This window comes from Strongylocentrotus purpuratus, unplaced genomic scaffold, assembly GCF_000002235.5.
Source record: "Strongylocentrotus purpuratus isolate Spur 01 unplaced genomic scaffold, Spur_5.0 spur5_scaffold_6, whole genome shotgun sequence".
Lineage (NCBI taxonomy): Eukaryota > Metazoa > Echinodermata > Echinoidea > Camarodonta > Strongylocentrotidae > Strongylocentrotus > Strongylocentrotus purpuratus.
The window spans coordinates 27,446,874-27,460,600 of record NW_022145612.1 but is presented as its reverse complement, the minus strand read 5'-3'; the positions used below and the strand labels follow the sequence as shown (position 1 = coordinate 27,460,600).

General features: G+C 37.1%; 1 protein-coding gene across 1 annotated transcript; it reads right to left on the bottom strand.

Annotated features, from left to right (window-relative positions):
- Nucleotides 1-10: 10 nt before the first annotated feature.
- Nucleotides 11-8,854, bottom strand: LOC581909 (cholinesterase 1). The gene is made up of 10 exons (XM_030972185.1): nt 8,416-8,854; nt 7,723-7,885; nt 6,557-6,634; nt 5,447-5,565; nt 4,990-5,151; nt 3,985-4,190; nt 3,191-3,441; nt 2,051-2,213; nt 1,538-1,707; nt 11-991 (listed from the first exon to the last, which is right to left on the bottom strand). The coding sequence occupies exons 1-10, from the start codon at nt 8,797-8,799 to the stop codon at nt 861-863; spliced, it is 1,827 nt and encodes a 608-aa protein (XP_030828045.1). The 5' UTR covers nt 8,800-8,854; the 3' UTR covers nt 11-860.
- Between the last annotated feature and the right edge of the window lie 4,873 nt (nt 8,855-13,727).

Genomic DNA, 13,727 nt, shown 5'->3' with positions numbered 1-13,727 from the left:
TATTGATTGAGTTATAGAATTCAGTACACATTTATTTTTTCATCCTGTTACAGAATAGCCATTGAGCATTGATGAAAATAAAAATTTGATAAATGAGAATAAATGCTCGAAATATTGAAAGCAAAGAAACATATATAATAAAACTATATAAGGAATGAAAGTAAGTCATGTGACTGTATCCCGCCACATTTTTTCTCTTAAAAATTAAATGCTTATTATCCCTCTCTCATTAAAAGAAAAATCAATGCCTAATGCTTTTGTCCCCGTATTAAAGAAACGTTAGCATAAATGGAAACATGGTAAGCTTTACCCAGAATATGGATTGATCAACAAGGAACAAAATCGGTTGCCCGGCAAAACGTCGCGTGGCGCTACACTATCTTTTGCCGGGAAGTAAAATTTCGCGTTCGGGCTTTTTTGTTTCCAGCGAAACGTAGTGTAGCAAATGAAAGATATATTTGCAAATTAATTTGAGAACATAATAAATCAGGTAAATATCTTTCTCTAAGAATAGGTTTTGGCTACATGAAACATAGAAACATTGTCGTTTATAGCACTTGAAGTAGGTGTTAAAACTTCAAAAGTGTTTTTCTTGGTCCCCCCCCCCTTTTTTTACCAGCGCCCACGCTACGCGACCTTTAACGGGCAACCGACGAATATGGAATCATTGATGACACCTAAACTTGGATTTTCAGACAGTGATTATTTTTCAAGGCAATCAAATAAAAAATAATAGCAAAAAACGAAAATGATGACTGAATTTGAAATCATATATCAGATACCAGTAAAACTTGTCGCTGGTTTCTAGAAAGGTTCGTGGACAGGTTTGACGAAGACAAATGGCAATAATGTGATTTCGTTTATGGCACTGCTGTTGGACAAGAGTTACTCTGTTTATAATCCTCAAACTCCGTCATCCAGGATGGTACATCAGTAGTCTTCCATCTCTCATACTGATCCTGCCAATCTTCGTAGATATCATCAATAGGATCTGGGTTTGGAAAGAAAAAGAAATATTTTTTATCCTAAAGTGGTAACAAAGACATGGACTTCATAATGAATTAGTTCACTTTGGAATCACAATAGATATATGCCATATTGAAGGAAGTGAAATAGAAAGATGAAAAAGTCACCCCATTTAGTCTATTTGGTCTCACCAGCATCCACAGGATCTCAATGTTGGTAAAATATACCCTACTACTACTACTACTACTACTGCTACTACTACTACTACTACTACTACTACTACTACTACTACTACTATTACTGCTACTACTACTACTTCTACTACTACTGCTACTACTGCTACTACGACTACAACTACTACTTCTTCTTCTTCTACTACTACTACTATTACTACTACTACTGCTACTACTGCTACTACTACTACAACTACTACCTCTACTACTTCTACTACTACTTCTACTTCTACTACCAATCGTATTAATAAACAATATAATAATAATAATAATAATGAAGATAATGATGATAATTGTAATACTTAATAATGCAAATAAAACAGGGATGTAACATTTACCTGCTTGAATACGGAGACCAGGAAGAAAGTTCCTCCATAGCGAGCATTGCGATGCTCTCATAGCACGACCGTTCGCCATATCTAGAGATAACTTCTTGTATTCTTGTCCAGGCATCGTGTATCTTGGCCATTCGGGATAATCTCCATTGTCTAAAGGTCCATTAGGGCTCCTGGAAAGTTATCCAAAAACGGATGAATTAGAGATTGAAAACAAACAAAGTATTGCAACCAGATTATTATGGAGAACAAACGCTATTCCTTTCTTCCTCCATCAACATTGGTTGGTTGGTTGGTTTTACCCGACTCCTAAGAAAGCGTGGGCTTTTAAGTAAGCAACTAGGGAACGGACGGCTTCAAGTCTTTAGGGTTGATGGCTTACAAAAGGGCACTAGCGCATCGACTTGATTTCGAACCCGGGGCCTCCCGGTTACGAGACCACTGCTCTACCACTGAGCTACTACACCTCCATAAAACACACAGACTGTATTATGAGGGGAATCCCTTCATACCTACCCCGATATCACAAAGTTGGCCCAGTAACGGATAAACTGGACGGACATTGCCTTTTCTTCGTCCGATTGACCAACGATTCGGGCAACAGGTGCAGGGTTCAGACCCCAGGTGAACACATATTGTAGATCCTCTGCATGTGCTGCGCCCAACCACTTTGGTATACCTGTAATCAAATTTGTAATATTAGGCCCAAAACTTTAGTTCTACATCAATTTATTTATTTGTGACCACAAATGCCCATATAAGCACAAACCCCATTACAAATTTAACAAAAGCACACAAAGCAAACCATGACTTGGATTTCAAGCGAATTCGTTTCCACTGGCTGCCTGCCGTAGCAACAAACGGAATTGACATAAGACCTAACTCCGTTTCGTTGACGATCAGACATAGATGAAAGGCTTCATGCATGGCTGATTGTCAATGAAACGGAGTTAAGTCTTTTGTCAATTCTGCTTGTTGCTACGGCAGGCAGCCTGTGAAAATGAACTTTTAAAATCAAATTATGGAAATGCAAGCATCACTTTAAACCAACAGAACTTTGTTATTCCTTGCTCATTTTTCCTGATTGAGGTGTCATATGAAAGGGCAGAAACTGAACTTTCTAGAAATGTGAATTTTTCTTCGAAATTCAAATACCGCCGCCAAATGATTTTTGGGTTTCCTTCCTTCAAATTGCTTTTAATCACCCATGCGTGAAATATGTATCACAAGAGTTGCATCAAAATGAAAGAGAAGGAGCTTAGCTTTACAAATATATGTCATTTATTAATCATAAATGTGATTAAGTTATGATAAAACATCGATAATTCTCGGTTTCGTTTTTTCTGGGTCGCACTGTATATGTACTCGTGTACGATAAATATACCCTTTATCTAAATTCGAATCTGTTTAATTCTCGTTACGAAGATTGATTGTATTTTTAATTTCGTGCTCTCTTCTGTATTTTTAAATTTAAAAAACGTAATGAGTTTCATAAACAGGGTGAAGGGTGAAGAGCACCCTATAGCACCCAAAAGAAATAAATCAAACATATTTCTAACCGAAATACAGTAACGGTCAATATACAAAAGTTGTAAGAAGAATTATACTGTAAGAGATATAAACAAGGAAAAATAGATCATAATTCTGTTCATATACCTGCATATACCGACCATGATGGGTCATGTGTCATCTCATAGCGATAGATCTCGGCCCCGGCTGCTTCTAATGCTCGAGCTACATACTCTGTCGGACAGGAAAAACTGATGTCGGTATTCAAACGAATGAATCCATCGATTTGATTCCCATCAGTGGGGTCATCAGCGACGGACCAGTCCACGTATTCGTTCTCGATGGCAGCAAGTTCGATGTCAGTAGCGTCGTTGTATGTCTGAGATGGTATGAGGCTCCTGCAGAACAAAACGTAACAATCAAATGGGATTATCAAAACGGCCTTAATATACATGGAAGAAGAAATAGTAAAGGAATTCATGAGGAAGGTTACCTCATGATGTTCCATATAGTTTATTCTTTGTACACTCTGCATCAATCGGTTATTCTCCTTACTGACAAAACACAGTCAACTCTCATTACATTTGAAGGCCAGGTTGTCTTTTTCACAGAAGATTACTTCATTATACTTCAAATTAATATTATATTGCATATCAAACTCCTCTCGATTACAAGGAGGGGGTAATTGAGGATTAATTCATTTATACACCAGCTGCCTTCAAAATTCAATGTCATCATTAATCATTCCACAAATCCATAAACGCTATAAATAATTTCGTCTTCTTTGTGTAATGCGCTAAATAGTTTAATTGAGTGTAGAATATCACATTATAAAGCACATGCGTAAACTATACTTCTCTCCATAAATAAGTCACGCTAGGTTGTGCTGATAATGACTACCAGTAACAAAGAACGTGTCAAGTGATTAATTTCCTATATACCTGAAGAATGAAATGTTCATGACGGGAGGTGTTTCTGAACGAGTTGAACCCGGGAACAGACTTAACGCATTCCCTGCACCCTCGTCTTCGTTTGTGCCCATCAGGGTTGGTTGAATCTTGAACTGACGACGGTTAATCAACTCCATTGGATGGTCCAACAAAAAGTAGCCATCTACTATAGGTGTTGAGAGGACTGATGACAAGTACTACGAGGGAGTAGGTAGTGTTATGAAAGGGAAAAAGGTAGGAAAAAGTTAGAAAAGGTAAGGAAATGGTGATTTGTTGAGTAATGTGTTAACCATCTAATTCACTACAAGACTTATATGTGCTTGTAAATTTCCTCGTTTAAAATCAGTGCTCTGATCTGTGCATTATGATATCTTACTCCTACAGGAACTTCAATTTTTATTATTACATAACTACGTTATACAATACTACTACTACTGCTACTACTACTACTACTACTACAACTACCTCTCCTACTATTTCGACTACTACCACGACGACTACTACAACCACTATTACTACTACTACTACTACTACTACTACTACTACTACTTCTACCACTTCTACTTATACTATTATACTACTACTACTACTACCACTACTATCACTATACTTCTACCATCACCACCACTTCTGTTTCAATATAATTTTTATGAACAATGATAATTATTAACAAAGGAAGTAAGAGTATATTCAACTGTATATACTACGAAAAATTATATATAAAATGGGGAAAAAGAAAAAGCCCATGCCATGTTTTATTAATATGCAGGGGAAATACTTCAACTACTACTACTACTACTACTACTACTACTACTACTACTACTACTACTACTACTACTAATACTACTACTATTAATACTGCTACTACTTCTACTACTACTACTACTACTACTACTACTACTACTTCTACTACTACTATTACTACTACTACTACTATATACTTCTATTACTAATATACTTCCAGACTACTAATTGCTACTTCTTCTACTGCCTTACGAGCTGAGCCTCGGTCAAGCTTCGTTCAGGTACTTGGCGCAGGCAGGCAATCATTGCCGAACTGTCCTCGGTCGGACATCCAAAAGTCTCTGCTAGTTCTCGTCCTACTTCTGTACCACGTTCTTGCGTTGCCCAAGACCAAGGGCAAAGTGCGTTACCGCTCTGTTGATAATGAAATAAATAAAAACAGAAAATCATCCCATATTATTTCTTTGAACCTTTACGACTTACGGTCATGACGCTCATGTCAGTTTTTTTAATTCACAGACAAATAATCTATGAATAGTTAGTTGATCGGTTAGCACATGGAAACAAAATTCAAATAAAAGATCATCGTATTTTAAGAGCTTGGAAATGTCAGGCCCATTAAAGAGATAATCTAATATTCGATGTAAATTGTTTAAATCATTTCATAATCATTCGTTTAAATCTTGGACTTGGCCCTCATACAACATACCTGCATGATGGTCTGATGGAAGAGTCCATCTGTAAGGGGTGATAGGGACAACAGACTGACACTAGACCCACCAGCACTCTCTCCTCCGATCGTTACCCTCCTGGGATCTCCACCAAAAGCTGTATAATAATACAAAATGTTTAAAAGCGAGGAAAGTTATCAAAGATGTAACACACTGTACGTGTACGGAACACAGGCTAAATTAATTAGTATCCATTTCATAATTACTTGGGAAAATGAAACGATTCCCTGCTCATCTTAACTAGGTTTGACAGATGCAGTTTGAGATGAAGAGAAAGTTAAACAACAACTTTTTCCACGGACTCCTTAATTACGCTTTCATTGAGAAAACGGTGTTAGAAAAAGCAACAACGGTTGGGCTATTATATAGAAAGTCTTTATTGACTGAATTAACGTATATACCAGAAGACATGGTAGAGGTATATGGCGGTTGTCATAGATTTCGATTTAACGAAGAAGTATCTAGATCAGCGTTTTTCCCCCAAAAAAGTCAGTCATGGCACCCTTTTCAGAAATAAAAAGTTTCGTCACCCCAATCCCAAATCATCACAGAATTTAAATTGAGTGTCATGTACACCCCTGTACTGTGTTCTTAATTTTTTAAAAGACACCTTTAATATGTTAATAAAATATGTTGTAATCAACGCACTAAATAAGATATAAACTAAAGTGTATGCAGACACCCGGCCAAAAAATATACATAAATACGAGAATATTATTTTGGGCAACTCGTTTTCCGGAATTATCCCGTTTCTTAATGTTGCGAGCGAGTGAAGCGAACACCGCGCAAGTGGTAAAAATGTAATTTCGATATAAAACATCGGGCATAAACCAGCGGTTCCTAATATCTGTTGTTCAAGTTCACGAATTCGACGTTAATTGTTCCAAAAACTATGCATAGTGACGTTCGCATCCTACAGAGTACGCATTTAACACATGGGTAGAGAGGAACAATGTAAATAAAATGCCTTGCTCAAGGAAAGTGCCGTGCAGGGGCTCGAACCTCCTGACCCTTGCCTTAATTGTCATTCATGTGGTAAACCACTAAATCACAGCACATCTACAACGAATGCATGGAAATATGCCTACCCTCAATGTTGTCTTGCACCCACTGAAGAGCCATAACCTGGTCCAACATCCCATAGTTACCTCTAGCCACATCATCACCTGTTGGTTAAAAAATAGTTCTACTTTAATCTTTATAACAAAGTACTATGTAACAATCACGATATGAAGTAAAATATGTCTAACATATTGAACAAGAAATGAAACACCTAGTGAAATATTTTCAATTCAAATGTAAAATAGAATGCTTGAAATAGCCACTTAGAACTTCAAAATTTACTGACTGCAATTCAGGAAAGATAACACAGAAAAAGTATTTTTTTCAAAACTGTTGACAGGTATTTATTTGTTCTTTTTTTTTTTATTGTTATTTTTAGAAGATGTTTCTGCATTTATTGATAAATCAAATATAAAACATTCAAATAACAATAACAGTATATAATATAATTGATTTACATAAAGAGTGACAACTTAAATACACACACATAAAAATGCATATATACATATATAATTATAATTGAAAGCTTGAAAGTATGGAGGTAAGTAAAAATAAAACAAGATAAATGCAAAGGCCAACTATCATAAGCAAGGATGCTTGAGTCGATAGCAGCCGGTTTTCATTAAAGTCATTCATTTTCTTTCTGTCAAGTCAGCGTTCCGATGAAATAAACTTTTAGTTTGTTGTCAAAATACCTTTGAACTTTGAAACTATTATCTAGTTTGGTCCGATAATCTGCATGCATAATTTGTTAACGGTGTCCTCGTTGATAGTTATCGAAACGACTGTTTGTGATAAAAACACAAATACTACACCCCCGCCCCTCCCCCATATAAATGTAAAGGAGGCATACAATAAGATGGATTTTTTTCTTCAATAGCGAAATGGAGCATTAAACAGGTTGATTCTTATTAACTTCATAAACTTGATTATTACCTTGCAGTATCAAAGAATATTTGGAATAAGCAAACTATTCTGAATTTATAAAAAGTTTTTTCCCTTTTCAAAATGATAGTTTATGGTATCTTTAAACAGTAACATAGCCTTAAATGAGTTTTGTACCTTTAATATTAATGAATTTAATTCAGCTAAATTTAGAAGGAGCATAAAGTGAAAGAAAAAAAGATGAAAATATAGTGCAGTAATCCTATAATAAGGATACGATCAATTTGTGACTTGTAATGTTCCTTACCTGTTGTCAAATATCCGAATGCTCCAAGTCTATAATTCACATTGACAACGATAATATCAGAGAGAACGACCATCGGAAGAGGCTGATAGATCAACTCTGAACCACCACCGATTACATAGCCACCTCCGTGTATCCAGACAAACACGGGAACCAGAGATGTCGGCTTTACAAGATGTTTGAAAATGAATACATGTTATATTGTATTTGCAGCAATGAGACGTAGGGCCAACAGAAGGATGAGACCAACAGATGTCTATATTTCTTTGATTTATAGTAAAATGAAAATACAGATCATTTTGAATAAAAAAAGATAAACAAGAAGAACATCATATCATAAACGAGGGCGAAAGGTAAGGATAACATTATACAGAAAATTATACTTGTTATGAAATTTTAACAAAAGTCACCGAAGCCTATCTAAAAGATGTTATCGAATCGGGGGCGTTGCATCCAATAATTTCGGATTTACTTGTGTATCTCATGAAGTAACTTTTTTAATTTTATTTATGCGTTTACCTCCCCTTTCTAGTCCCAAAACGGACTTTTATCAAACTATTGTTTGCGAGGGGCATGTAATATCTATTGTACGTTCACTCGATCTGCCCACCTCCCCCCCCCCCCCCCCCCAAAAAAAAAAAAAAGAGAGAGAGAGAGAGAGAGAGAGAGAGAGAGAGAGTAATTCATCACATCTACCTTCGGTGATGGCGTATAAATGCTCAAATAGAGGCAATCTTCGTTGACTTCACGACCAATCTCAATCCCTGGTAGATCAGTAACGGGTGTAAATTGAGGACACTCCGCCCTGCTGTAAGTAGCATTGTAGTTTCCTTGGATGTTGGTAGCTTTGGGATAGGCGAACCGGAGATCTCCGACGGGAGGCTGGGCGAACGGCACTCCGAGGAAAGCATCCACAGATTTACTCAGGTTTAAGAACTGCGATTCGCTGTATGGAATGGTGACACCCGTGATCATACCCCCTCCAGCAAGGGTAATGACAGGGTTATCATCACTCTGGGCAGAGACGCTAGAGAGGAAAACTGAAACAAAAAATACCATAAACCATGAAACTGACGCCATCTTCACAGGCACACAAAACAACTATACGATAATATCGACAAAATCACCGTTTACAGATTTCAAAATAAATGGCATGGAAATCAGATTAGGGCCTATAGTGGATTGAATTGTTGATACAATGTAATAAGCTTTAGTGTAAACGTATCTGTAATGGTGATAAAGCTATAGGCTTATACCATTTATCAAAACTTCGTGACTGTAGTTTTATCATAACCGGACCCCGTCTTATAAACAGTTGCGATTAAGCGCAACTTATTGGCACTTGGATGATATCAATCGAAATTTCGTTTCATCTCGGTTCTTTTTCATCTTCAATATTAGATTTCTCTCTCTGCCCCTCCCTTCCTTCCTTGCCACTCAAGGAAAGGGGGAGGGGCGGGGCGGGGGGGGGGGTTGCCACATACCGGCATAATAACATACCCTGTAACTCTAACAACAGTCAATAAGATACACTAAAGCATAGCGCCGTCATCATGGATATATTATATATCAAATTTATACAAGTAATTCCTTTCTTCTCTGAAAAAACCTATTTTCGTAGTAAATTGCGTTTGTCAGAATTTACTAAAAACGATGACATTGGAGATTTGCTGGTAACAGTCAGTCAATGAATTATCCTCAAGCATATAGCGCCGTCTACGTTTCAGCTGATGTCATCTATGGGTGAGACATCCATCTACTTCAGGGAAGTAGTATCGGGTCGCGATCCCTTTTTTGTGATCATGGAAATAAAATATGTAATTTATACAAGTGTTTCCTTTCTTCTCTGAAATAATAGATATTTCCGTAGTTAACTGAGTTAGTCACAATCAATTAAAAAACGATTGTGTTGGAGATGCGCTGGTAGATCAAAGTAATTAAGACAGACTCGATTAACATTACCACCCACGTGTTCAAAGATGGGAGTGGGCGTGGCGGCCTGTTGTTTGTTCAGGACGTAAATAATATTAAGGTATATAACCTTGTGTTCTGTGAATTGTCAATAAGGATTACGGAAATGGAAGGGGAATATCAACAAAGTTCCGGGTGGAAAGGAGGATAAGATTGTCATTTTAATTAAGCAATAATAAGGATGCGTAGGAATCAGTCGGAGATGGAAAAATAGAATCGGTTGTAGGGCCAGAACCCTGTAGGGGCATTTTGGAATGGTTTAAATATAAATGGGGAAAATTCTAAATGTAATTGACCAAGGGAATGGAACTATTCAAGATATAAGCCACAAAGAGGATAGCTTAATAATTATACATCGAAACTTACATCTAAGAAGAAACTAATCCCTTTTTTGAGAAGGGAATCTCTTTGAATTAGTGTTGCCCAATTAATTACTTTAGACCTTTCGTCTGTCGTAAGGCGCTATTGGGATATCGAGCGCCGCATTATGTCTTACTTGCAAAAACTGAGGGGTTTCTTCTACACATAACAAGCCAAGGTTGGAATTTACGATTACCAATTTATGTAACTAAACTTAAATGCTTATTATTCCCGAAATGATTGTCATTTATATTCATACCTGAATTTATTCACTGGATGTGATTCAGAATTCCATTTAAAATTCTTGCATGTATAAAATAATTCTTGTTACATTATGTGCTGAGGGCTGGAGGACCTTACCTACTCATGGACTTTTTTTTTTATAGAGTCTTGACGCCCTTCTAGCTTTCAGCACACGACACCATGTTTTTGTCTTATGTTTCACATATTACATACACCAAGGGAAAATAAATTTCTGTATTATATATGGACAATGAAATCTTGAATCTTGAAATATATATATATATATCTCTTGATATAATAATTCAAAACTAAATTCTGTATCTTACAGTTTAAGTCATGCCTTTCACTTTCTCCAAGAAATGATAGCTAAAGAGACAAAACTATTTGTCATGACAGTGTAACTTATTTTTGGATCACTTTCAGTTATGAGATTTATTTTCTTTGAGTGATATAGCTTGTTATTATTTGTTAGTTTTTGCTACTGTCATTAGTAATTAGTATTGGCATTTGGTATTTATAATGTTTAGTATGCTTGTTGTGTACCACTTGAAGAATGGTAGGCATGGTAATGTCTCAAACCTTTGGCTTGTATTGCCAAAAAGTATTACTGTAAACGAATTATGGTTGTAATTGCCTTTTTTTTAAATTAAACTATCATACCCTGTAACTTGGTGAACCATGCAGAAATAAATAAATGAATATCAAAGCAGATAAATCTCTGATCATGACTTTGTGTGAAATTGATTTTGCATCAATTTTTGTTTCTGTAAAGAAAGCCTTATTCTCCCCAAATGATAGCCAAATCATAGACGTGCGAGGCATGGGGAGGATGCTAGGGGCTGCCGATTGTCAGAGTTTCGAAAATTCGGGTAATCCAAGGTTCATATTCGGGCAACGCAGAGCAAGAAATATCATGGAGGGAGGGGGTGGCAGCGGGGCGCCCGTCTTTGCATATTCGGATAGTGATATGCCCGAATAGTCTCAGGAGTTGACGAATATTCAATTTCTGCAGCTTTAACTACAAAAGTTGTGGGAAAAAAATCAGAGCGCACGGAAAATTTTAGAATCTGAGTGATATTATTCGGGCAAATGGCGTCAGCCCTCTCGCGAAAATATGCCTATATACGCCTGTCAGCTAAATAAGTATACTTTTATATCATCATGTACATCTCAATGATATTACATCACTTTCATGTTTTAAGTTTATTTTCCTCTCCATAATGAAAGCCAAATAGTAAATAGAATTATCTCCCATCAAGTTGTTTAAGAAGTTGTTTTTGCATCACTTTCAGTCATGAGGAAATTTCACAAAGATAGCTGCATATATCCACATGTCAACATATAAAAAGAAACGGTACTTGGATGGAGAGAGAGAGAGAGAGAGAGAAAGAGAGAGGTGCGGGGGAGTGCATAACAGAACCGAAATCGAAAATTTGTAATTTTTTAATTGAACCACTTTTAGAACGAGAGGCTTTAGGGTTTAAAAAACATAGATGGTTGCAAGTAATAGAATTAGATGCAGTCATAAACTTCACCATGCAATTAGAAGTTTAACACACTCATGTTTGTTTCCCGTTTTTTAATAATAAACTTGTAATTTTAACTGATTCGAATGTTAAAAATCGATGCGAACCGGATGTTAATCTACCGAATCTTGCATGTCTTCAAAAAATAATATCGTAAATGTACGGCTTACCAAGATGATCAAGCGTCTTGTAGCCCCTTCTAAAGTTCTAATGGATTCGAGAGTTCCGACCCCTGATCTTCGGTCGGTTGCGCCCTTGTAGTCAAGGCACTTAATTTTCATCTCAGGCCTAAAAAAAAAAAGATTTTTGTATTGCCCTTTAGGTGCCAAAACCTGGGTTGGTCGGTCGGAAATTCTTCTTTAAATATATATATATATATTTTAAACTCCCTCTTTGGGTAGATATTTCTCCGTTTTGAATGCTTGAATACATTCTTCAAAAAAAAAGTAACACATTTTTTTTATTTTTTAAAGCCGACCGTAGATTTCAAGATTTTTGGGTCGGTCGCAAAGGTCAATAGGCCTACAACATCTCTTTTTAATGCCTCATTTGAAGCTCTCGTCCCATGACAGAAAACATTTTACAAAAACGTTTCAAACGGTTTTCTCTCAGACTCACGCCTAATCGTTACCCTTTTGCTTACCTGAACCCTCCAAATTTACGAAACTATAGTTTCGTATACGCAACTATTTTAATATGTTCATCTCCACCACTGACGATTACCCCCCCCCCCCCCCCCCCCCCCCACACTCAGTGTTATTTAGGGTACGCGTCAGCATGTTCCCTTCTTTTGAAGACACCCCCGAAGTCCGGTGTGTAAAGTCAATACGGGCCAATTTTTTGTGTATAACGAGCCGGACTTTGCTGCGTGAAAAGTACCCCTTTACCGGACATTTTTGGAACATGAATGCAGGGAAAAAATTAATATTTATTTTTCGGGGGCTACTTTTCGACCTTGCCGGCATGAAAATAACATTCTAAAATTTGTTTTACATTGAACTCTATGCAAATTTAAAGGGGCTCTTTTCTGATTTTCGGGGGCTCTTTTGGGCATTTCGGGGGCTATTTCGCCCTGAGCCCCCGTGTATTTTTTTCACTGCATGAATGCGGTCCCTCCGTTCCCGAAGTAGGGGGTGGGGGGGGGGATTAACCCTCTCCTCCCTTACCCCTTATTTTTGTGCGTTGTCCAACATTTCTCCACTGACTATTGCCCAGGGCCTTAATTCGTGTGTGGGGGGGGGGGGGGTTACAGTTAGGGTGCTAGCTGGGAAAGGTATACCGAACTATTGATGTGTTTGTTCCAATTAGTATTTCGATTACGTTAGTGTAGAGTAATCGACCGCGGAGCAAGACAAGATAATTTGTTTTAGTTGTTACAAACTCTAGTTTTCACACAACATTTTTTAAATAAAAATCTTTCACTAATTGAATTTAAAAAAATCAAGGCTTGGGAAAACGTGGATCAATGCCCGAGGAACTACAAAGCGCACGTTTTGCAAAAAAATGTCGTCGTTCAGTGGTATTTGTTCGTAGCAGGCTTCGTTCATGATTTTACAATGCTTTTTAACCCTCTTTGCCTCAAATTTCCTATGACACCCCTCCCCTCGATTGGGAGAGGGGGTGGGGGGTAAAATGGGCCATTGCACCTCGCTCTCTTAACTGCCTGGTAGTCTTTTAGACAGACTCTATCATAATTCAGTGATATAATTCAACTGAACATGAGCCAAATCTATTAGCCATGTAAAATCAAGACACGACTCATATATTTTGCTGCATTCTCCATATATCAGTACGAACGAAAAAAATAGTTTGAGATGATACGAACTACGAAGTCAATATTTCAAGATGATATTATGTAAATTGGGCCCACGGATCGCGGATGAGACTGCAATGCAATGAGCAACGTAG